At 36.5% G+C, this 23,706-nt stretch overlaps 5 protein-coding genes across 5 annotated transcripts; 2 read left to right on the top strand and 3 right to left on the bottom strand.

The window, feature by feature from the left end:
• Positions 1 to 1,105: 1,105 nt before the first annotated feature.
• LOC101215443 (leucine-rich repeat receptor protein kinase EMS1) lies at positions 1,106 to 5,452 on the top strand. The gene has a single exon (XM_004140802.3). It carries the CDS (start codon positions 1,368 to 1,370, stop codon positions 5,280 to 5,282), a length of 3,915 nt encoding a protein of 1,304 aa, XP_004140850.2. The 5' UTR covers positions 1,106 to 1,367; the 3' UTR covers positions 5,283 to 5,452.
• Positions 5,453 to 9,186: 3,734 nt separating this feature from the next.
• Positions 9,187 to 10,556, top strand: LOC116402584 (uncharacterized mitochondrial protein AtMg00810-like). Its single transcript, XM_031882093.1, has one exon. It carries the CDS (start codon positions 9,271 to 9,273, stop codon positions 10,534 to 10,536), a length of 1,266 nt encoding a protein of 421 aa, XP_031737953.1. The 5' UTR covers positions 9,187 to 9,270; the 3' UTR covers positions 10,537 to 10,556.
• Positions 10,557 to 11,224: 668 nt separating this feature from the next.
• On the bottom strand, positions 11,225 to 12,940 carry LOC101217977 (heat stress transcription factor B-2b). The gene is made up of 2 exons (XM_004140735.3): positions 12,203 to 12,940; positions 11,225 to 12,102 (listed from the first exon to the last, which is right to left on the bottom strand). Exons 1-2 carry the CDS (start codon positions 12,443 to 12,445, stop codon positions 11,464 to 11,466), a joined length of 882 nt encoding a protein of 293 aa, XP_004140783.1. The 5' UTR covers positions 12,446 to 12,940; the 3' UTR covers positions 11,225 to 11,463.
• A 1,903-nt stretch (positions 12,941 to 14,843) lies between these two features.
• Positions 14,844 to 16,752, bottom strand: LOC101217739. The gene has a single exon (XM_004140734.3). The coding sequence runs from the start codon at positions 16,481 to 16,483 to the stop codon at positions 15,080 to 15,082; it is 1,404 nt and encodes a 467-aa protein (XP_004140782.1). The 5' UTR covers positions 16,484 to 16,752; the 3' UTR covers positions 14,844 to 15,079.
• Positions 16,753 to 21,793: 5,041 nt separating this feature from the next.
• On the bottom strand, positions 21,794 to 23,491 carry LOC101217506. The gene is made up of 3 exons (XM_004140733.3): positions 22,985 to 23,491; positions 22,559 to 22,638; positions 21,794 to 22,085 (listed from the first exon to the last, which is right to left on the bottom strand). Exons 1-3 carry the CDS (start codon positions 23,196 to 23,198, stop codon positions 22,011 to 22,013), a joined length of 369 nt encoding a protein of 122 aa, XP_004140781.1. The 5' UTR covers positions 23,199 to 23,491; the 3' UTR covers positions 21,794 to 22,010.
• Between the last annotated feature and the right edge of the window lie 215 nt (positions 23,492 to 23,706).

The following is a 23,706-nucleotide window of genomic DNA, read 5'->3' on the forward strand; positions in this document are numbered from 1 at the left end:
AGGAAAAGGGTTGTGAAAAAGTCAAGCATATATTATCTTATTTGAGTGAAGAAGAAAAAAATTAATTGAAAAAAAAAAAGAAACACCAATTGTCTTTATTTTCATATTTGAGATTTTGTTTTGTTGTTTAGTGCCAAAAGAAAAGAAAAAAGGACAATGAAAACAGTAAATGTAAGCCTATTATTGCATATTTTCTTTGATGAAACCCCAATCCATGCATCATAGATGTTAATGTGCATACAATTGAGCCCTCTTTTTGGTATACCCCACTCCATCAAAAAGGGAACACAAACCAATTAATTTTAATCTAACCTTTTTCTTTTAACTAAAGGAAAAGGCATTTAATTAATTAAGGATATATGTTTACTATTAATAATTAATAAAAATATTAACACGTAATTCTTCTAAAATAAATTACAATATTTACAATTTTGTTTGAAATATTTGTTATAAAGTTGATTATTATTCATAAAATTGCTTACATATTTGGATTTATAAATTAAAAAATAAAAAAAAAATCAAGAAAGAATAAGTGACGCAATGAAAAAAAGAAAGGGTAATAAAAGGGGAGGAGAGGACTAAGAAACCTAAAACCCACAAACACAAGTTTTATAGGTGAAAAAATAATTGTCACTCTCAGTTCTCTTTTGACCAATATGGATTCCTTTTCACAATAATTTGCCAAAAAAGATTAGAATAAATGCAACATAGGGAAAAAGTATAGACCCATATAGGAATAAGGTATTAAGCTTTGAAATCACAACCAACAATGGTGGGAAGATTTCCAAAACCCACAAACCCAAAAAGAAAACACAAAAACAAAAAAAGTTTTCATTTTTATTCCCTATTCCACAATACAAAAAACACACTAACACTTCAATTTTATTCATAACTATGAGTAAAGAATAAAGAAAAAAGGAAACTAGGAAGTGACAAAAAGAAGACTTTGTTTTTCTTTCTTCAAAAGCTTCAAATTTTAACACTTAATTACACTCTTTTTTTTTTTTTTTTTTTTAAATATATTTAGGACTCGGAGGACTTTATAATAAATACCCAAAAGTAATATGAAGAAATTTGAAGGGTCTCAAGGTGAAGAAAAACAGAATTGCCGTTATCATACCATCCTTCAAGTCACGTGAGCTGCGCCTCCTTTCTGACAAACCTTCTTTTGCCATAGTCCTTCCATTGCATTATAGCTATGCCGAATGGCGCCTAACCTCCTCCTCCTCCTCTTCTTCTTCTTCTTCTTCTTCTTTTCTTCTTCTTCTTCTCTTTGTTTAGTTTCTCTCTCTGCAACACCCATGGAGGTTAAGCTTTCCCATCTTCATTCTTTTGCAGTTGGGTTTTAGAATATTGAGATATATATTATGGTTTTTCTTATGGGTATGGAGTTGAAACGCTTCTTTTTTATTTTCATCATCTGCTTCGACCTCTGCATTTTGAGTTCCAATGGCGCTACACTCCAGAATGAGATTATTATCGAGAGAGAAAGCTTGGTTTCTTTCAAAGCTTCGTTGGAGACCTCTGAAATTCTGCCATGGAACTCATCGGTTCCTCACTGCTTTTGGGTCGGAGTTTCTTGTCGACTCGGTCGAGTTACAGAGCTCTCTCTTTCGTCTCTTTCACTCAAAGGCCAACTATCTCGGTCCCTTTTCGATCTTTTGAGCCTCTCTGTTCTTGACCTTTCAAACAACTTACTCTATGGCTCAATACCACCTCAGATATATAATCTTCGGAGCCTGAAGGTTCTCGCTCTCGGTGAAAATCAGTTTTCCGGCGACTTCCCTATCGAGCTCACTGAGTTGACTCAACTGGAGAATCTCAAGTTGGGGGCTAATTTATTCTCAGGTAAAATCCCGCCGGAGCTTGGAAATTTGAAGCAGTTACGGACCCTTGACCTCTCCAGCAATGCCTTCGTCGGAAATGTTCCGCCCCACATCGGAAACTTGACGAAGATTTTATCCTTGGACCTCGGCAACAATCTTTTATCAGGTTCACTCCCATTGACCATCTTTACTGAGCTTACATCTTTAACTTCTCTAGACATTTCAAACAACTCCTTTTCGGGTTCAATCCCACCTGAAATTGGTAATCTAAAGCATTTGGCTGGCCTTTATATCGGCATTAACCATTTTTCCGGTGAGTTGCCTCCTGAAGTTGGTAACCTTGTATTGCTGGAGAACTTTTTTTCGCCGTCTTGTTCTCTAACTGGTCCATTGCCTGATGAACTATCCAAGCTGAAATCATTGAGCAAACTGGATCTTTCATACAACCCACTTGGGTGTTCAATCCCGAAAACGATTGGTGAATTGCAGAACTTGACTATATTGAATTTGGTTTACACTGAGCTTAATGGTTCTATACCTGCTGAGCTTGGGAGGTGTAGAAATTTGAAAACATTGATGCTTTCGTTCAACTATCTATCTGGGGTGTTGCCACCAGAGCTTTCCGAGCTTTCCATGTTGACATTTTCCGCTGAGAGGAATCAGCTTTCTGGGCCATTACCTTCTTGGTTTGGCAAATGGGATCATGTCGATTCTATTTTACTTTCGAGTAATCGATTTACTGGCGGAATCCCACCTGAGATTGGAAATTGTTCGAAGCTTAATCACCTTAGTTTGAGCAATAACTTGTTGACAGGTCCAATACCTAAAGAAATATGTAATGCTGCATCCTTGATGGAGATTGATCTTGACAGTAATTTCCTTTCGGGTACTATTGATGACACATTTGTGACGTGTAAAAACCTTACACAGTTGGTTTTGGTAGACAATCAGATCGTTGGTGCAATACCGGAGTACTTCTCAGACCTTCCCCTACTGGTTATCAACCTTGACGCCAACAATTTTACAGGTTATTTACCAACAAGTATATGGAACTCAGTGGATTTGATGGAATTTTCCGCTGCAAATAACCAGTTAGAGGGTCATCTCCCTCCAGAAATTGGTTATGCAGCTTCCCTTGAGAGGCTTGTCCTCAGCAACAACAGGTTGACAGGCATAATACCAGATGAAATTGGAAATCTCACAGCCCTTTCTGTTCTAAATTTGAATTCAAATCTGCTCGAAGGAACTATTCCTGCCATGCTTGGAGATTGCAGTGCACTTACCACATTAGACCTTGGAAACAACAGTTTAAACGGATCGATTCCAGAAAAACTTGCAGACCTTTCTGAATTACAGTGCTTAGTTCTTTCGCACAACAATTTATCTGGAGCAATACCATCCAAGCCATCAGCTTATTTTCGACAGTTGACCATTCCTGATTTGAGCTTTGTTCAGCATCATGGAGTTTTCGATCTGTCTCATAATAGATTGTCTGGTACCATACCTGATGAACTGGGGAACTGTGTTGTGGTGGTGGATCTTTTACTCAACAATAATCTACTTTCTGGAGCAATACCTAGTTCTCTCTCTCAGTTAACAAACCTCACAACCTTGGACTTATCTAGCAATACGCTTACTGGTCCTATTCCTGCAGAGATTGGCAAGGCACTCAAGCTTCAAGGCTTGTATCTTGGGAATAATCGCCTTATGGGAATGATCCCAGAAAGCTTCAGTCATTTGAATAGCTTGGTAAAGTTGAACTTAACTGGTAATAGGTTGTCTGGTTCGGTTCCAAAAACGTTTGGTGGTCTGAAAGCTCTAACTCATTTGGATTTAAGTTGTAATGAGTTGGATGGTGATCTTCCTTCTTCTCTGTCCAGCATGTTGAATCTTGTCGGGCTTTATGTACAGGAGAACAGGCTTTCTGGTCAGGTTGTTGAACTTTTCCCAAGTTCCATGTCATGGAAGATTGAAACTTTGAATTTGAGTGATAATTATTTAGAGGGTGTACTTCCACGAACATTGGGCAACCTATCATACTTGACGACTTTGGATCTTCATGGAAATAAGTTCGCAGGGACAATCCCTTCAGATCTTGGGGATCTTATGCAACTTGAATACTTAGATGTCTCGAACAACAGCCTTTCAGGGGAGATTCCAGAGAAAATATGCAGCCTCGTCAATATGTTTTACCTGAATTTGGCTGAAAATAGTCTTGAAGGTCCAATTCCGAGAAGTGGGATTTGCCAGAATCTATCCAAAAGTTCACTTGTCGGTAACAAGGATCTTTGTGGGAGAATCCTGGGTTTCAATTGCCGGATCAAAAGCTTAGAGAGATCTGCAGTCTTAAATTCTTGGAGTGTTGCTGGGATTATCATTGTTAGCGTTCTTATCGTTCTAACTGTGGCATTCGCAATGCGAAGACGGATCATTGGAATCCAGAGAGATAGTGATCCAGAGGAAATGGAGGAAAGCAAATTAAACAGTTTCATAGACCCCAATCTCTATTTCTTAAGTAGCAGCAGATCAAAAGAGCCTTTAAGCATCAATGTGGCTATGTTCGAGCAGCCCCTTCTGAAGTTAACTTTGGTTGATATCCTGGAAGCGACCAATAACTTCTGTAAAACTAACATTATTGGAGATGGAGGATTCGGGACCGTCTACAAGGCAACTTTGCCTGATGGAAAAGTTGTTGCTGTGAAGAAGCTAAGCGAAGCAAAAACACAAGGGCATAGAGAATTTATTGCTGAAATGGAAACTATAGGAAAAGTGAAGCATCATAATCTTGTTCCACTGCTTGGCTACTGTTCTCTTGGGGAGGAGAAGCTCCTTGTGTATGAGTATATGGTGAATGGTAGCTTAGATCTTTGGCTGAGAAACCGAACCGGTACTCTCGAAATCCTCAATTGGGAGACTCGCTTCAAAGTTGCTTCAGGTGCAGCCCGTGGACTGGCATTTCTTCACCATGGATTCATTCCCCACATCATTCATAGAGATGTTAAAGCAAGCAATATACTCCTCAACCAAGACTTTGAACCAAAAGTTGCTGACTTTGGATTAGCAAGATTGATCAGTGCTTGTGAAACTCATGTCACAACTGAGATTGCTGGAACGTTTGGTTACATCCCACCGGAGTACGGGCAGAGTGGGAGGTCGACAACAAAAGGTGATGTGTATAGCTTTGGTGTGATTCTACTGGAATTGGTAACTGGGAAGGAACCAACTGGACCTGACTTTAAAGAGATTGAGGGTGGAAATCTAGTTGGTTGGGTGTTTCAGAAGATCAACAAGGGCCAAGCTGCAGATGTTCTTGATGCCACAGTTCTGAATGCTGACTCAAAGCATATGATGCTTCAAACCCTTCAGATTGCCTGTGTTTGCTTGTCAGAAAATCCTGCTAATAGACCTTCCATGCTTCAGGTATTGAAGTTTCTTAAAGGGATCAAAGATGAGTAAATTTTAATGTTCCATAGAATTGGAACTTGGAAGGATAACGAAAAAATTGTACTTTGAGTTGAGAATAACACTGTAAAGAAGTATTTAGCACTATATGATCAAAATCCTTCGGTTGTAATCCATTTTATCAACTAATCTAATCTAAACTAATCTAATCAACTTTGTCACTACTTCTTCATCAGGCGAGAAATACAAATTTTTGACTGACGTGTCTATTATTATTTTTTTGAGTACAACGAAAGAGGAAGAAACTTAAATCAATTTTTGGAATCTGATCATGATAGATGATATTAATGTAAATTCTGTAAATGCAATTTATGCATAATTTTCCTAATATTATTGTATAAATACACTACTTTGATCAATAAACAAAGTGAGGGAATATTCTTCAGCATATCCTTCAACATGGTATCAGAGCTAGGGTTTTCAGACTCCATCTCAATCGCCGCCGCCAACCACCCGTGAAAGTCTCCATCCCGCATCCTCATCGCGCCTCGTAGACGTCTCGAACCGTTTCCGTCATCCTCATCGCGCCTCGCAGCCGTTCCGTCATCGTCATCCTCATCGCGCCTCGCGCCTCGCAGACAGCTCCGATCTGTCTCTAGCCATTCCACCACAGCATCGACGTGGCGCGCCTCGCAGACAGCTCCGATCTGTCTCTAGCCATTCCACCACAGCATCGGCGTCGCGCCGATTAGTCGCAGCCTCGGCATCGAAGGTGTCCATTTCCGCTCCGATCCGTCTCCATCCGCGAAGCACCAGTCTTCCTCTGTCGTTCCAAGCCGCACGCGACTACGCCGCTCCGATCTGTCTCCAATCTACGCCGCTCCGATCCGTCTCCATCCGCGAAGCACCAGTCTTCCTCTGTCGTTCCAAGCCGCACGCGACTTCTCTTCCAGCCGTGAGTGCAAGACGACGTCTACCGTCCGACGCCGCCCACCAGATCTGACGAATCCTTCAGCCGTTTGTCTTCAGATCTGACGAATCTTTCAGCCGTTTGTCTTCAAGTTTTTTTTGTCTCCGTTCCCAGCCGTGCACCCCTGAATCCAGTCGCCGCAACCCAGCCGTGCACCCCTGAATCCAGTCGCCGCAACCCAGCCGTGAAACCCTGAATCAGTCGCCGCGACCCAGCTGTGAAGACGCTCACCTGTCACGAATCCCAGTCTTGCAAAGCAAATCTCAGCCGCCAAATACAGTGAAACCCAGATCTGACGAATCCAGTCACGAATCAGTCAAAACTCGGCGAAAATCCGCATTGTTAACCCAAATCAAAATGGAGAGAGACCATATCTTTAGACCCATTTCTACAATACTTGATGGTACAAATTATATCACATGGGCAAATCAAATGAAAAGTTTTCTTATTGGAAGAAAACTATGGCGCATTGTAACTGGCGACATCACCAAACCAACTGCAAAGGAAGGGGATAACACATTCATTGAACGTCTCGAAGATTGGGACAGTAAAAATCATCAAATTATCACCTGGCTTGGTAACACCTCTATTCCCGCTATACATGCACAGTTTGATGCCTTTGATGATGCTAAAATATTATGGGATTTTTTGTCTACACGCTTCAAGTCTATTGGTTTAGCCCATTATTACCAACTGCACAGTACACTTGTAAATCTAAATCAAGATTTGGTCAGTCTGTTAATGAATATTTGGCAGTTCTTCAACCCATTTGGACTCAACTTGACCAAGCGAACATCAGCAAAGATCATCTTCGCCTTATTAAAGTCCTTATGGGATTACGTCCAGAATATGAATCTGTTAGAGCTGCTTTACTACACCGGAATCCCTTACCCTCATTAGATGCAGCTATTCAAGAAATTCTGTTTGAAGAAAAGCGTCTTGGCATCAACTCTACTAAACAATCTGATGTTGTCCTTGCTAGCACATACACTCCCAACAGAGCCGCAAATATGTTTTGTAAGAATTGTAAGCTCTCTGGTCACAAATTTAGTAACTGTCCTAAAATAGAGTGCAGGTACTGCCATAAACATGGCCACATTCTGGATAACTGCCCTACCAGACCACCCCGACCTCCTAGCACTTCCACAAAAGAGAAAATTTTTACCAAACATGGTTCCTCATCTGTTGTTGCTGCGACCTCGGATGATTCATCCCTCATTCAGATAAGTGATCTTCAGAGCTTATTGAATCAACTAATTTCATCATCCTCCGCTCTGCTGTTTCATCAGGTAATCGATGGCTTCTTGATTCTGCCTGTTGTAATCATATGACCTCTGACTCTTCTCTTATGTCTACTTCTAGCCCTACAAAATCTTTACCTCCTATTTATGCTGCTGATGGTAATTGTATGAACATCTCTCATACTGGTACCATTGATACTCCCAGTTACATCTTCCCCATACTTACTGTGTTCCTAACCTGACCTTTAATCTAGTGTCTGTTGGTCAATTATGTGATCTGGCTTAAATGTTTCATTTTCTCCCAATGGTTGTCAGGTTCAGGATCCGCAGACGGGACGACGATTGGAACGGGTCGCAAAGTGGGAAGATTGTTTGAGCTCACATCACTTCGGTTTCATCTCCTTCTTCCATCTCTGCTTCGGTCACTGATTCTGACACATATCAGTGGCATCTTCGTCTTGGTCATGCTTCCTCTGAAAAACTTCGTCATTTAATTTCTGTTAACAATTTGACTAATCTTACTAAATTTGTTCCTTTTAATTGTTTGAATTGCAAACTTGCTAAACAACCTGCCTTATCTTTTTCTCAATCCATCTCTAATTGTGATAAACCTTTTGATTTAGTGCATTCTGATATTTGGGGTCCTGCCCCAATTACTACTGTTCATGGTTATCGCTACTATGTTTTATTCATTGATGACTACTCTCGATTTACATGGATTTACTTTCTAAAACATCGTTCTGAATTATCTCGCACATATATTGAGTTTGCTAACATGATTCGCACTCAATTTTCCTCTCCCATCAAAATTCTTCGCACTGATAATGCTTTGGAATATAAAGATTCCATCCTTCTTTCTTTTCTTTCCCAACAGGGCACTATTGTTCAGCGCTCTTGCCCTCATACCTCTCAACAAAATGGACGTGCTGAGCGCAAACATCGTCACATTCTTGACTCAGTACGTGCCCTCCTTCTTTCTGCCTCTTGTCCAGAAAAATTCTGGGGTGAAGCTGCCCTTACATCAGTATATACAATCAATCGTCTCCCTTCCTCTGTCCTTCAAAAACCTCTCCGTTCGAAAAACTATATGGTATTTCTCCCGACTATTCTAAACTCAAAGTTTTTGGTAGTGCCTGCTTCGTTCTGTTACATCCTCATGAACACAATAAACTTGAACCACGTGCCCGTCTCTGTTGCTTCCTTGGCTATGGCACCGAACACAAAGGATTTCGTTGTTGGGACCCTCTTTCCAACCGACTCCGGATATCTCGGCATGTCACTTTTTGGGAACACACTATGTTCTCTCGTTTGTCCTCCTTCCACACCTCTTCTCTAGTCCTCAATCTTTCTTTACAAACATCTGTTGACCTTTTTCCTCTCTCTGAACCCACCTTGGATACTGAGCTTGCACAATCTTCACCTGCTACTGCAAATCTGGATCCACCGTCTGTCTCCGATGATGTTCCTGAATCGCCACCTGCTACTCCTCTTCGTCGCTCTACCCGGGTAAGAGAACCTCCCCTCATCTCACTGATTACCATTGTTTTTCTACCATTGTTTCCCTTGTTGAACCCACCTCTTATCAAGAGGCCAGTACTAACCCAGTATGGCAGAAAGCAATGGATGAAGAATTACAGGCTCTTGAAAAGACGCACACTTGGGACTATGTTGATTTACCTCCCGGTAAAAGACCCATTGGTTGCAAATGGATTTACAAAATCAAAACTCACTCTGATGGAACATTGAACGTTATAAAGCTCGGCTTGTTGCAAAAGGATACTCACAAGAATATGGGATTGACTATGAAGAAACATTTGCCCCTGTTGCCCGGATGACATCTGTTCGCAGCTTGTTAGCTGTTGCTGCTGCCAAACAGTGGCCTCTTCTTCAGATGGATGTCAAAAATGCATTTCTTAACGGCAACCTATCTGAAGAAGTGTATATGAAGCCACCTCAGGGAACTTCTCCTCCTCCCAACAAGGTGTGTCTCCTTCGTCGCGCTCTATACGGTCTAAAACAGGCTCCACGAGCTTGGTTTGCCACGTTTAGCTCCACCATTACTCAACTTGGATTTACCTCCAGCTCTCACGACAATGCCCTTTTTACACGACAGACAACTCATGGTATTGTTCTTCTCCTTCTTTATGTTGATGATATGATTATTACTGGTAATGATCAACAGGCCATATCCGACCTACAACAATATCTTGGTCAACATTTTGAGATGAAAGACCTTGGATCTCTCAATTACTTTCTCGGTCTTGAAGTCTCTCACCGTTCAGATGGTTATCTGTTATCTCAAGCGAAATATGCATCTGATCTAATAGCACGCTCAGGAATTACAGACTCCACCACATCTTCAACACCGTTAGATCCTCATGTCCATCTAACTCCGTTTGATGGTGTTCCTCTTGACGATGCAAGCTTGTATCGGCAACTTGTTGGCAGTCTTATATACCTAACAGTAACTCGCCCAGATATTGCATATGCTGTTCATATTGTCAGTCAATTTATGGCTGCTCCTCGAACAATTCATTTCACTGCTGTTCTACGCATACTTCGCTATGTCAAAGGCACCTTGGGACATGGTCTTCAATTCTCATCTCAGTCTTCCCTTGTGTTGTCGGGATATTCTGATGCTGATTGGGCGGGGGATCCTACTGATCGACGATCCACTACAGGATACTGTTTTTACTTAGGTGATTCTCTCATCTCATGGCGTAGTAAGAAACAAAGTGTTATATCTCGTTCCAGTACGGAATCTGAATATCGTGCTCTGGCTGATGCTACAGCTGAACTTATATGGCTTCGGTGGCTCCTTGCCGATATGGGTGTCCCTCAACAGGGTCCTACCCTCCTCCATTGTGACAATCGTAGTGCCATTCAGATTGCTCACAATGATGTGTTTCATGAACGTACAAAACACATTGAAAATGACTGTCACTTTGCTCGTCACCACCTCCTAAGCAACACCCTCCTCTTACATTCTGTTTCTACTATTGAACAACCTGCGGATATCTTCACCAAAGCCTTGCCATCTAATCAATTCTGTCACTTACTTACCAAACTCAAGTTGATCGCTACTCTACCACCTTGAGTTTGAGGGAGGGTATTAATGTAAATTCTATAAATGCAATTTATGCATAATTTTCCTAATACTCTTGTATAAATACACTACTTTGATCAATAAACAAAGTGAGGGAATATTCTTCAGCATATCCTTCAACAGATGATAAGAGTTGAATTATACACAAATTTGCTACTTGTGGAGTTTTTGCATGATAAGAATTAAAATTTTAATGAAAATCCAAAAATCAAGGAAAATAATAAAATTATTATTTCTGAGTCATTCACAATACACTATGACCATTTAATTTATTCAAAGCCACCAATAAAATTGTCATTTTTCTAATAAGATTGAACGTTTAGTTAGGTACACTGATTTTGTTGAACTTATATATAGTATGAATGAATTGAAAACTTAGGTTTGATTGATTGGTTTTCGACTTTTGAGTAGAAAAGAGAAATTTGAATCCATATAAATTGTGGAAAAAGCATACACAACTATCCGCAGATTCCTTTTCTGACCTTGTATGAGTTGATATACTTAAAACATAACTGAACTGAATATATGATGAAGGAAGTAGGTGTGTAAAGTAAAGATAAAATGCGAATAAATTTGTTAAATGCTTTGGTTTGGTGATTTGATATTTTTGCAGTTTCATCTACAAATTTGTTTTGTTTATAAAAAGAAAAAGAAAAGAAAAGAAAAGAAAAGAAAAAGAAAAAGAAGTAAAAAGAGGAATATTCATTGAAAGTTCCTAAATTTGCCCCCTAAAATGGTGGCACACGTCACACGTGCCATATTCCCACCTTTTGGGGAGATGATTCTCTGCATCGCTCATCACTTGAACTAAGAATCTGAAGAAAAAGCCCATACTCTATCCTAACCGTTAAATACAGATCCGTTTCATAATTCTCTCAGTGGACCTGATCCTGCCACGTCTTCTCCTCATCATCAACTTTATTTTTGACAATTTATCCTCTCTGATTTGACTACCCATCTATCCGGTGGTTGAAGCCGCAAAGTAGTATCATCCTCCGCCCTCTCCGTCGCCCCCTCCCTATATTCCCTCGCTCGCTTCGCCCCGATCTGATTCCTCTCCTCCTCCTCCTCCTTCACCTCCGCCGTTCCCTCTTCACCGGCTGGCCGCTTCACCGGGAAAAGATCGAGCGATTTTGCCGATTCCAAAACGCTCTCCCTCACTTTGAAACTGTTCTTAAATTGACTTTCAACGAAGCTCGACATCAACGAGAAGATGTTATTGCACAAAGATTTCACCTCGTCCAATTGTTCCGTGAGCTGAACTTTCTCTCTTCTCAGCCGATCGTTCTCGTCAATCAGCTCTGCAAGAGCTCTGGTTGGAGTCTCATCAGACGAAATCACTTGTTCTTCACCTGAAGAATTTCCCGTCAATGTCAATACTTGGACAGACGGAATCGCTGAAGCACCAACGGTTGTCACCACAGCCGCGTTAGAAGCAGTGGACGGAACCGGACCGACCAATTTCCGACGCTGAATCTCACAAAGAAGCTGTTTCTTCCCTTTGCGAAAGCACTCGTTCGCGAACTCCCAACGATCCGATACAACCTTTCTAAATCCCTAAAACAGAACAAAAAAAGAAATCCAAAATGAAAGAAAAATCCACGACCGCTGAGAAGGAAACATGAATGAAATTGAAATCCAGTAGAGGATTGATTACATAAGTATTGAGCTGACGGAGAAAGCTGGTGAAGTTATTATGCTTGAAATACTTGGGAAGCAAATCTTTAGCGAAAGCCATGGTGTTCCAGACGATGAAGGTAGATCCGTCGTCGTTCCATGAAATGACATGGTCGATTGAGCGGTCGTCGACAAGCTGATAAGTCTTGGTCAAGAAAGGAGTGGGAACAGATCTGTAGGAATCGATAGGAGTAGGGGTGGGATTGGCGGTCGGCTCCTCCATGAGAGGAGCCAGAAGAATGAAGGAAATGAGATGGGGTAATGATGGGAGGGAAGTCGGAAAGCCAGAAAGCGTGAAGGAAGGTTCGAAGTGTGAGTTATGGAAGGAAGGAAAGTTGTGAGAATTTTCCGGGAAGGGGAGTTGGGAATTTCAATTCTAGAAGGTTCGTGGAAGAAGAGGATGAAGAGAAGATTTTTTTGTTGATAAAGTTGCTGATTTCAGAAACTTCCTCGAAAGCCTAACTTTTTCTTTTAATTCTTTTAATTCTTTTATTTCTTTTAATTCTTTTAATTCTTTTAATTCTTTTATTTCTTTTATTTCTTATTTTAAGCTGTCACCCACCAGTCCCTTCTATGAGCTTACCCCAAAATCCAAATCTTTCCACGTAGGCAGCCACATAGATTATTTCTTTTTTCTATTTTCAAGAGTAATTTGCTTGAAAATCCAATCCCAAAAATGGTTATATATCGACTTCATTAAAAATAATGTTGGTTCGTCTTTGTCAAACAATTTTTCTTTATTTAAATCATCATTCATATAAAAAGAAATTCAATTGTCAAAAATGGAAAAATGTACAAATACAAATGACGTGGATGTCAAAGAAAAAATCAACTATAATGAGTTTTTTTACTTTTATTTTTTTTGCAATAAGACAAATGAAAAATAAGTTCATAAAAAAGGAAGTTAAATAAAATTTCAAATAGAGAATACTCTTTTCAATAATTTCCCGGAACTAAAATGTTATTCGAAGTGTTTTTTTAATTGTATAAAAATCAATTTTACAGAATTTCATCCATTTTCTTTTAATTTATAAAAATGAAGAATTCAAAGTGTTTTTTTTTTTTTTTTTTAGAAATTTGAAATAAAATATAAACAAAACCTGAAGTGAAAGTATAAACATGATGAAGTCCAGTCCCATTTCCAAAGATGACCAAAATCTAACAAAAAATAAAATCAAGAAAGAATCCACGAGAAAGAAATGATTAGAAAAAGGAATATGAAACAAAGAAAAGGACTGCAAAAGAGGAACAATGAAACATATTTGTCCATATTGAAGACTTCTCAATTAAGTTCCTCAATTTCTCTTCCTCCATATTCACCAAAGTCAAAAGCTTCCATCACATTCACCCACAAAATATGCTCATTTTCTGCAATCTTTGGCAACACCATCATTGACCAAGACACTTGAAATTGATGTCCAAAACCAAAATTCCAATCAAAACATCAATGAAGATACATATAGTTCCTCTTCCCTGGTTCTACTCAACGATGCTGACCATCTCAGCCACCCACCCAAACACACATATCAAGACACCTCTTTTCAATCCTTTGTTGTTAAGATATCTTTCCAACGACCACATGCAAGGATCCGATCTCGCGGTGCCTTAGTTATACAATCTATATTAGTTTTTCTAATAAAATTGTTCTTCCTTTGTCCCATAAGCATATTATTAGTGAACCACATAACTTACATCAATCCTAAACCCTAAACACACGGACGATGAGGGTACCCAGTACCCATAGTTGATCTTTCTAACACAAGACATTATCTCTCGGGAGAGGGTTAATAAAAAAGTGTTTAGAGACGAGACTTTTGATAATTAAGACATTTCAAACTTTCCTTTCTGCAGAGGAAACCGCTAAAGCCATATTGTATGCAAAGTCACATTCTTTTTCTTCAAATTCCCAACACTAGTGCCAACTTTTTCTAAAGGTAAAGTCACAATTTCCTAGTCAACTGCATCACTGAGATTTTTCTCCATTGCCAATTCCAAATGGAACTCTCAATTTCTTTATTGGAATAGGAAGGGTGAAACATATTATGAATTGGAAAAAGAATTTCATTACCTAATGTTGACAATCAACACTTCGAAATGCTGAAAATTTTCCATTTCTCCAGTTTTCTCAAAACACTCCCAACCCCCAATCTTGCAAGTTTACAAATATTCTTTCCACGGCTCAATCTTGCAGATGAATCTTTCTCCAGATTCACTTTCAATCTTGAGGCCATCCCAAAACCACTCTACTGAGGTTATCAAACATATTATGTTCATCCTCAGACAAAAGAATTGTACCATCAGAAAATTACATTCAAAATTCATCCAAAATCAATTTCAGACATCGCCCACCACAAAAAGGAAGGAAAGGATAATCCTCTAGCCTGAGCTATTCATCTCTAAGACATTTTTTTTAATCCAACGCCTTAAAGAGAATCCCCCCATTGTACATTACATTTCATAAGCAATCTCATTAACAGAAAACTAAGAATGAACAGAAAACTAAGAATGAAGTATTTAGACAACTCAATTCAATTCATATGATATGTTGCTTCATTCAAACGAAATACACACCTGAACTGGCGAAGATTGAAGAAGACATCACTGAGAAGTCATAATGCAAATTCAAAACCGTAACAACAAAAACCATCTCATATTTGATTCGTCGATCGGCATTAGTTTGTACAATAAGATTCATGAAGTTCAAGAGCACAATATATGGATATTTTCATGGCTTGAACCAAATTGTTCTCATTTCGCTCAAAAGCTTACAGCAGTCTAAACTCAATGGACAAAATTCCGGGAAAATTTAATAGCGAGAGAGCGAAAGAAAAAAAAAAAGAACACATATTTCACATTGTCAAGAAACATACAAGATACCACGACGATATAGCACAATGGTGGCAGATGTATAAAGAGTCAGTACGGAGACAATCCACCAAGCCATTAACAGAGCCACTTGGTTGACAAAAGAAGAACAGGGAAGAAGAAAACTTACCAAATTGGTATTTTTGAAAGAGTTGATATCAATTTGAGATAACCCAACAAAAAGCAAAACTAAGGCTGGTGGAGCAAAAAACTGCAAAGCAGACACACATAAGTAGTGATTATGTAGAAAAACCTTTGCTCTACTGAAATCCAAGTCAGGAACTTTCCCAGCATGCAATCTTTGGTACCAAGATAACAGAGCTTCGTTCAGATACATTTGCAAGTTCTGCCTTACTGCAATGATTTGCAAGAAACCAGATAGTGTCAAACACCAAAGCCTAAGTTTGGCAAAATCTTCCTTCGAGAATCCTATGCTTCCGACCAATCTGTCAGCATTTCGAATTTCACTAGACATATGTCCAATTGTACCTTCGCCAATGTTCTTCTTAATGAAAATTTCAGCTAATGGGTTAACCCACAGCAAGGTGGTGAAAGCCATGGCTGCCTGACTCGAATACAAAACTATCCTAGAAAACCATCCACAATAAACCATATCCAAATTGCATCTAATTTGATCAGTTCCAAGCCAAAATGATCGAGTGATTTTGGTTGCAGGTATAAACAAAAACCCAGCACACAACCCCATTAAGATAGCAACAAAGCATGCCCCCATACCACCAATTTCACGGAGATCAAAATCTAATATAAGAGGACTAAAAGCAGAACAAGTTAGAAGTCCAAAAAGAAACCCAAAAACTCCAAAGAGTAAACTTAATTGCCTATCCAACGTTCTGGAAGCAGATTTCTCAAAAGCAACCTTTGTGAGAGATACAAATAGCTTACACCCAGCAAAGATCACAAACAGAAGAGGAACAAAAATCCCATTTCCCCAAACCCCAGAATTTTTTGATGCACCCACGAAAATTTGCAGCAGTAAACAAGAAATACCCACAAATGAAAAGGTGAAAGCATCTCTGTATTCTTTGAAATAGATCCGCGTTTGCAGATGATTCTCATCCAGCTTTAACCTGAAGATCTGCGCCTTGCTTTCATCAAACTCAGCCTTGTCCTTCGACTTTGTTCTTTTCTTGATCTCAGCGGCAGCAGTTGAGGACAAGTTCCGGTACCCCTTTAGTCCAGTGCCGGAGCTAGAACTGTCAGGTCGTCTAATTGCGGCTCGGACGCCGCTGTTGGTATTATCGGGGTGGATGTAAGTGAATATGCCATGAAGGAAAATGGATGGGATATTGAAGAAGATGATAAAAACAGAAAGCGAGAGAGACAGAGCAACATGAAGAAGCAAATTCCTGTATATTGAAAGAATTTGTAGCAACATAGCGTGAAGAGGTGGTTGCTTGGTTGTTTGTGGGGGATTTGTAGACTGTCTTTGAAGCTTGAGATCTCTGAGAATGGAGATTCCCCGAGTCCGTCGTCAACTTGGTTTGGTAAAGAAGAAAAAGTATTGGGTTTGGGTTTGGGTTTGGATTCAACACTATTCGACCATTGGGCTTGGTTTCGGTCGCTGTATACGGCGGTGCTGAGCGGTGTCAAAACGGAAGGTCTTGAATCGGGTCGGCCCAAGGTGCAGATTCTTAGGTAATAGTTACGGTTAGGTTGGAATACCGATGGTTGATGAAAATACGCGCTTCAAATAAATCTCCCTCATTTCAAATTTACAATATTTAACCTAATACATACCAAACTAATAAATTTCTATTGATTTCTATCAAATGTATGTAAAATTTTGAAACTTTGTTATATACATTTCTGTTATGGTTTATCATGTTATTTTGTACGTGGTAATGATCAATAAACTTAACAACAATATTTAACTTTACACATTAACTATCATACACATCCAAACACAAATATTAATCATCATACACATTTGATATAGCAAAATGTCATTGTTTGTTGATGATAGATTATGATAGACAACCATTAATAGATTTTAAAATTTTATTATATTCATAAATAATTTAATTAATTCGGTTAGGTTAAAAAATATCTCAAATATAATTCTGGTAAGGCAACTATGTTTTGACTTTAAATATAATTGGAGTGATGTTGTGAGATGAAGTTAAATGCATTATTCACTAAATTCATTATGAAAATAATTAGAAACACAACTTGAGGCTTTAGAGTATTTGTTGTTGCAATTTACGTAGAAGGAGTATTTCACCTTGTATGTCATTTGGTGAATATTTGTATTTCGCATTGTTTTGACACTCGATGTCTCGCCTTGTGTAGAGATTAGAATGCCTAAGGATCAGCTCACGGAAATTTATTACGTACTAATCAGTTCGTCTAAATGATTAGTTTACCTAATCAAAACGGCTCTTGTCAATATGTCTACTGCAAAATAGAAAGGAGGTTGAGTCGTGGATCTTGCTCTTTTGAAGATGTTTTGCGACTCTACTTCTTTGTACAATCAGATTTTAAAAGCCTCGTCGTCTCCAGGATAAAACAGTTGTGTTCTTCAATTCACTTTTGCACTAAAAACTAATTGGAGGATCAACACTCAAATAGACACTATTTGTTCAAAATCTTTCAAAGAAAGTTTTTAAAGAGAGCTTTTCTAGTTTTTCTCATTTTTAAAAAAATGAAGAACGAAAGATCTTTATAAGTGGAGGAGAATGAGGACATTGGAACTTAATTATGAGAATCAAAACATTTAGTAATTAAATAAAAAAATTTAATTTTGGAAATGTTATAAATTAATTAAAAAAACATAATTAAAACGTTTAATTCTTTTAGGATGCGAAATGATCATAATGATTTGTAGTAAAGAAACGGATTTAATATCATTATTACATCTCATATTGTCTAGCCAATCCACCTCAAGATTAAAGCAAAAAAAAAAAGAAAAAAACTCTTAGCCATCTCGCCTAGATGACCGTTTGTGCGTGGAGATTAGTAAATCTAATTGCCTAACTATTATCTAGGATGACTTCACACACCTTATTTGTTTACCTTCTTTCATTTCCAAACTCTCGTTTGAATTAATATTTTGTAATAATAACATCTTCAGAAAAATTTCATCATCAACAGGATTCAATGACTTAAAAGAGGTCTATATGCATGACTTACTTTTGAAATATTTTATTCTTACAAATCTGTAAAGAATTTGATACTTTTAATAGATAATTATCCAAAATTAATTCCATAACATAAAAATCATTTGATTAGAGGTTGAAAGTTCAACCCTATCTCATAACTGTTGAACTAATTGAAAGTGATTTATCATATTAACATAACTCAATTATTTAAGAAATCAACTAATTGTAATTTTTTGAGTTCAAATAATTGCACAAAGAAGAAGATTGAACTACACATATAAAATATTTATATGAATATTGTGTTGTGTGGCAAATGAGGTGACTATTGTTTACTCATAAATAGTGAATTTTCATATATATGGTCACCATCACATTCAAACAAGATGAAAAGACAAATAGTTGTCATAAGTAACTAAACAAAAACAATGAAAAGTTATGAGAAGAAAACAAGAATAATATAAAGATCTTTTTTTCTCGTATACTCTCTTCTATAGATATTTTATTTATTGATAGAATATGTTCTTGAAAGATTAATGATGTGATAGGTTCATTAAAAAAAAAAAAAATCAAAACCATTGACCTTATGGAACCCTAGAAAACGGACTCTTCACAAGATCATATTATTATTTTCCTTTTAAACCCTTTCTTGATGATATACATTAAGCATATGCTTCCTCATAAAAAGGATTGATGAAAATGATTTCCGATACAAAAAATTGTTTAAATTTTAACGAAAGAATGTGAGTAAGATAAGATTTTGGCAACACACACTTTATATTGATGAATCCCTTTCCCTTATCCCCACATAACTCTCATCCACTTTAATGACTTTCCATTGCATCCAATAAATAAATTTAGGAAAAGAACAACCCCACACAATAAAAATCAAACCCACATTCCCAAATCAAATAAAAAATATCTTCTCTTTGACTATACTTACACATTTTATATATATATATATATATATATATGCTTTTTCGCTTATACATACATATAATAACAATCAAAATCGGTAATGGTCTCTCTTATGATCTTCTCTAAGAAAGAAAAGTGGGGATAAAAGCATATGATAAAATAAACTTAGATTTAATTTGAATAGCTGCTTTATTTGTTATTAATGGGATACCAATCAACCTAACTTTAGTTTAGAATGGAACTTAATTTAAGATTAAATGAACATTATTTTATAAATACCAGACTTCTTTATTGTCTTACCCTATGTCTTCTCTAAGTTTTTGTATCCATTTTGTATCATCTTTAAATTATATATCTTACCATATTATATTAATTGTATTTTTTTAATAAAAAATAGACGTTATTATGTGAACTTAAAATTTTAGAGTTGCTTTCTATAAAATATGTTATGAAATAGTACACCACTTGTGAAAATGAGTTTCTAATTGAATAGTTGTGTACCATTTGTAATAATTGTGTGATTCAAAAAGTTAGAACAAAAATATAAATATTGAAAAAAATGTGAATAATGTGATAATTGAGACTTTCAAATATTGGATGCAACTTTCTTTTAAAGGATGTATTTCTACCAATACATTTCAACGGTTAAATCCTGATGTTTCAGATTTACATTCTTCTTCATATATATACCCATATGCGTCAAACTGACACACACAACTTCTCAATCACATTTTCATTCAAGCAATTGTATCCTATCAAAATTAATTGATTGATATGAGCAAAGAATGTTGATAAGAAAAAAGAGGTTAAGAATGGTTTAAGCCGTAAAAAGAAATTGTACAATTGTGACCATTGAGATATATATGTGAATTTATATGCTTTTAAATTTTAAATGCCCAATTTGTTAGAGGTGGTATTCTATAAAAAATAAATATATATATATATTTGCCCACACACAAAAACACATCTTAATTATTAGATTTATGATGTTTTATATATGTATGGACTTAATGATCATACAAACAGAAATATTGCTTCTTTCAATCGAACATCTTGACCCAACGATTGTGTTCTACAACAATTTCAACCAATTTAATGTACTTCAAGTTTGAAAGGGAAAATATATTAAAAAGTTAGCTAAATAATTAAATCTTAAAAATTCATGTCAACCCTGAAACTTAGTTTCATTCCCTTTCCACAAGTCATTCCAACTCAAAATCTCAAGCTTGTCCCAACCTCAAATCCGACTATTGACATCAACATTTTGGGATTAGGTTTGAGTCGGTCCAACCTTTTAAATATAGGTTCATGGCTCAATGGCTCAATCTACGAACCTCTTGTTGGAGGGATCAAAACTGAATTAGATTTAGACTAGTTATTTGGATTGTGATCGAATTTGAAATGATTAATTGTTTTTATTTAAAAGCAGTAAGCTGTTGAAGACTTGTTTACATTAGAGTATGAAACTTTCTCATCGGTTAAAAATTTTCAAAGTGAATAGAGTGAATCTTTTGATAAATTTTTACTTTTCAACTCGGCCCTATGGATACTACTACTACACATTTAACCATCTCTTTTTTTATTTATTTAATTTTCATGCATGTGTAGATGAAGATATATTGTTTACGTTGTTGAATTGAATTTTTAAGAAATTAAATTATTACTATTGATTTATATACACCCGTGGATTTAGTATAGGTTCAGGGGTCGAGCCCTCCTCAATTTTATTGTCTTTATATAATATGTATAAACAAAACCAATTAATATTTAATATTTGTAGATGGTTTAGTGGCAACTATGTTTTTCAACTCCTATTCTAACCAAAGTTCAAATTTTATTTATATAGTTTTTTTTTTCTCTAAGTTACAACTGGAACCCGGTGTCAATAAATTTTAATGAAGTGAGAATTTGTTAAGAATATAAAAATAAAAGAAACTACTTATCAAATAAAAAAGAAAAAGAACTTTTTTAAAAGGGTATGGAGAGTTAATTTTATTATATTATGTAAATAGTTTTAATCTTTTCGTTATTTTTAAAAATATTATATATATAAATTAGTGTGCATATAGATGAGATTGAATTGGCCTTTTAACCCGTCCCGACATGGTGATTCAGATATGGGTAAAACGTGTTGGCCCAATTGAAAGAAAATTAGAATATATGTATATCCAATTTATTTTTAGGAAAGGTTTAGACGGTGTTTCCCATATTTAAAGAATAAGTTCGTATATCCAATCTAATTTACGAAATAATTGAATCGACTCACATAACTCAACCCTTGGGCTACGCTTCCATCTAACTTCGGCTTTTGGGCCCAAGGAGAAGATTGATCGATCTAAACCTCTGCCTACACATGGGGGTTCTTTTTGAACGTTCGTTGCATTTGTACTAACACATCTTTATTATATTAAATGGTGATGCTTCACTTCTATGATCACAATTACAATACACTCTACTCATCCTAATAAATACATGACCAAAATGAGTTTAACACAATACCAAGTATTGATATGACCTTTGTTGTTTGAGCTTAAAGATGAAGATTCAATACATATATAAATGATTGTTTAGACTTTAGATGATGAACCACAACAACATACCTAAAAACTAACCTTAGAAAATATAAATCATGTAATTAACACAAGTAAAATAAAATATGTGTAAAGCAGTACTGAAGGTGAATGGTAATTAATTCAACCTCATGATGTCATACGTAAAATATGACTTGTAAATTGAACATGAAGTAAGCCAATTGAAATTCACTTAATTTCTGAATTAGACCCATCTTTGTGTTTGTTTGTTTGTTCAGACAATAATTAATTAAAGATCTAAAAACTAAAATGAAAAGATATAAAGATTAAAAGAAGAAGAAGAAGAAGAATATATTTGCTAGTTGAGAGGTGACATGGGATGGTCTCTCTCATCTTCATCCTCAACTGCTCTCTTTTCCATCTGTGGGACCACCTGTCATTTCACACAAAACCATTCCACATTTTTATTTCAATTCTATAATTCATTCATTCATTAATACCATTTTTTATAACTTCTTTTTGTGTATTTTACAAGATAACCATCATTCCTGAGCTTTGTTTAATAATTGAACCAGATATTTTTAGTTTCTTCTCTTCTCTTTTCTATTATCAATTTTACTACTAAAAAATTAATAATTAGAGTTTAGCCAATTAGATGTGGGAGCACAAAGCTATATGCTTTAATTACGGATATGATCACTTTTTTCTTAATTTTATAATCTATATCCACGTGGCATTTCCAAAATACCCACACCAGCCGCAAAAAAAAAAAGGCAGCATAATTATTTCGATGGAAAAAGAAGGAGATAAAGACAAAAACAAATAGGTCATTTCTATTATTAGTAGAGATAAAAGAAAGAAAGAAATGTAATGTTTAAATTTATAGTATATAGTTTCTGCACTAGCCTGATCTTGAGTTGAAGTGTACGGTGGAGATGATATCCTCCTAGATCTCCTCGTAGATCTACCGTTGATTCTTGCACTTCCTGGATCAAACCCAAAATAAATTAAAATAATAAATAACAAAAAAAGAAAAAGGAAAATGCAAGCAAAGAATATTAATGATCTTTTTGGAGTTAGAGGAAAGTGATTTATTTATTTATTTATTTATTTAAGAAATAATTTTGTGATATCTAAATCATACATAAATATCTTCCTAAGGAATATTCACTATTCTCACTTTTTTTTTTCTTTATCTTATTTGATAGACGTTGTTTGGTCGGTCCTTTTTAGTCAAAATAATAACAATAACAAAAATAAATAAATAAATAAATAAATAAAGCATTTTTTTTAATTACAAAGTTTTTTTAAAAAATGTAAGATTAAACTGACCGGAGGTGGGATGGTTTTTGGTGTGGTTATGAGGGGAATCTAGGGTTGAGTCAGCGGTGTCCGGCAAGAGGCGGTCCAGCCGTAGACCGCGGCGATGTGCGCGATTTTGGAACATTGATCGGACGAAAGAAGCTTCCACGGAATTCAAGAAGTGCATGTGCTTCTCATTAGTCCAAAGCGGCCCGGTTTGGGTGAATTGCACATGCGATTCCATGGGTTTAATAATTAGGTGTGTATGAGAACATAAAATTGAAGGGAGAGGAATTGAAAGAAGAAGAAATAAGAAAGAAAGAAAGAAAGAAAGAAAGAAAGAGAAGAAAAAACACTTTTCCGATGGGTTTGGGAGATATGAATATAATGTACTGGATTGGTGGGGTTTTAATTACGTTGGTTTTTATAGAAGCGCTTTTACAAAGAAAGAAGAGAAGCTATAGGGTTGGCGACTTTGGCGTTTCCTTTTTCCCAATTCTGAAACGCGACTACACATTAAAATCATGTGTTTCCCCTACTCGCCTTTCACCCTCTCTCCCTCTCTCCCTCACCTACTTTTTATAACCTCCCCCATATTAAAAAAAGTTAAAACAACCTTCCTTATATTTAAAATATCTTTTTAACCATTACAAAAGGGTTCCCATAATTATAAAACAATTCTATCTTTTAAATTCTAGAGACTAAATTCTTTTTTATCAACCTATAAAATTATTTATTATTAATAATAGATA

The sequence above is a fragment of the Cucumis sativus genome, chromosome 3 (assembly GCF_000004075.3).
Source record: "Cucumis sativus cultivar 9930 chromosome 3, Cucumber_9930_V3, whole genome shotgun sequence".
NCBI classification, from domain to species: Eukaryota; Viridiplantae; Streptophyta; class Magnoliopsida; order Cucurbitales; family Cucurbitaceae; genus Cucumis; species Cucumis sativus.

What these genes read in the sequence shown, in the direction of transcription:
- LOC101215443 (XM_004140802.3), top strand. Translation starts at nt 1,368, where the DNA reads ATGGTTTTTCTTATGGGTATGGAGTTGAAACGCTTCTTTTTTATTTTC.
- LOC116402584 (XM_031882093.1), top strand. Translation starts at nt 9,271, where the DNA reads ATGACATCTGTTCGCAGCTTGTTAGCTGTTGCTGCTGCCAAACAGTGG.
- LOC101217977 (XM_004140735.3), bottom strand. Translation starts at nt 12,445, where the DNA reads ATGGAGGAGCCGACCGCCAATCCCACCCCTACTCCTATCGATTCCTAC. An exon ending in TCCGTCAGCTCAATACTTAT is followed by an intron (nt 12,103 to 12,202) that starts GTAATCAATCCT and finishes GTTCTGTTTTAG; the next exon opens with GGATTTAGAAAGGTTGTATC.
- LOC101217739 (XM_004140734.3), bottom strand. Translation starts at nt 16,483, where the DNA reads ATGTTGCTACAAATTCTTTCAATATACAGGAATTTGCTTCTTCATGTT.
- LOC101217506 (XM_004140733.3), bottom strand. Translation starts at nt 23,198, where the DNA reads ATGGAATCGCATGTGCAATTCACCCAAACCGGGCCGCTTTGGACTAAT. An exon ending in CAAAAACCATCCCACCTCCG is followed by an intron (nt 22,639 to 22,984) that starts GTCAGTTTAATC and finishes GGTTTGATCCAG; the next exon opens with GAAGTGCAAGAATCAACGGT. An exon ending in ACACTTCAACTCAAGATCAG is followed by an intron (nt 22,086 to 22,558) that starts GCTAGTGCAGAA and finishes GTGAAATGACAG; the next exon opens with GTGGTCCCACAGATGGAAAA.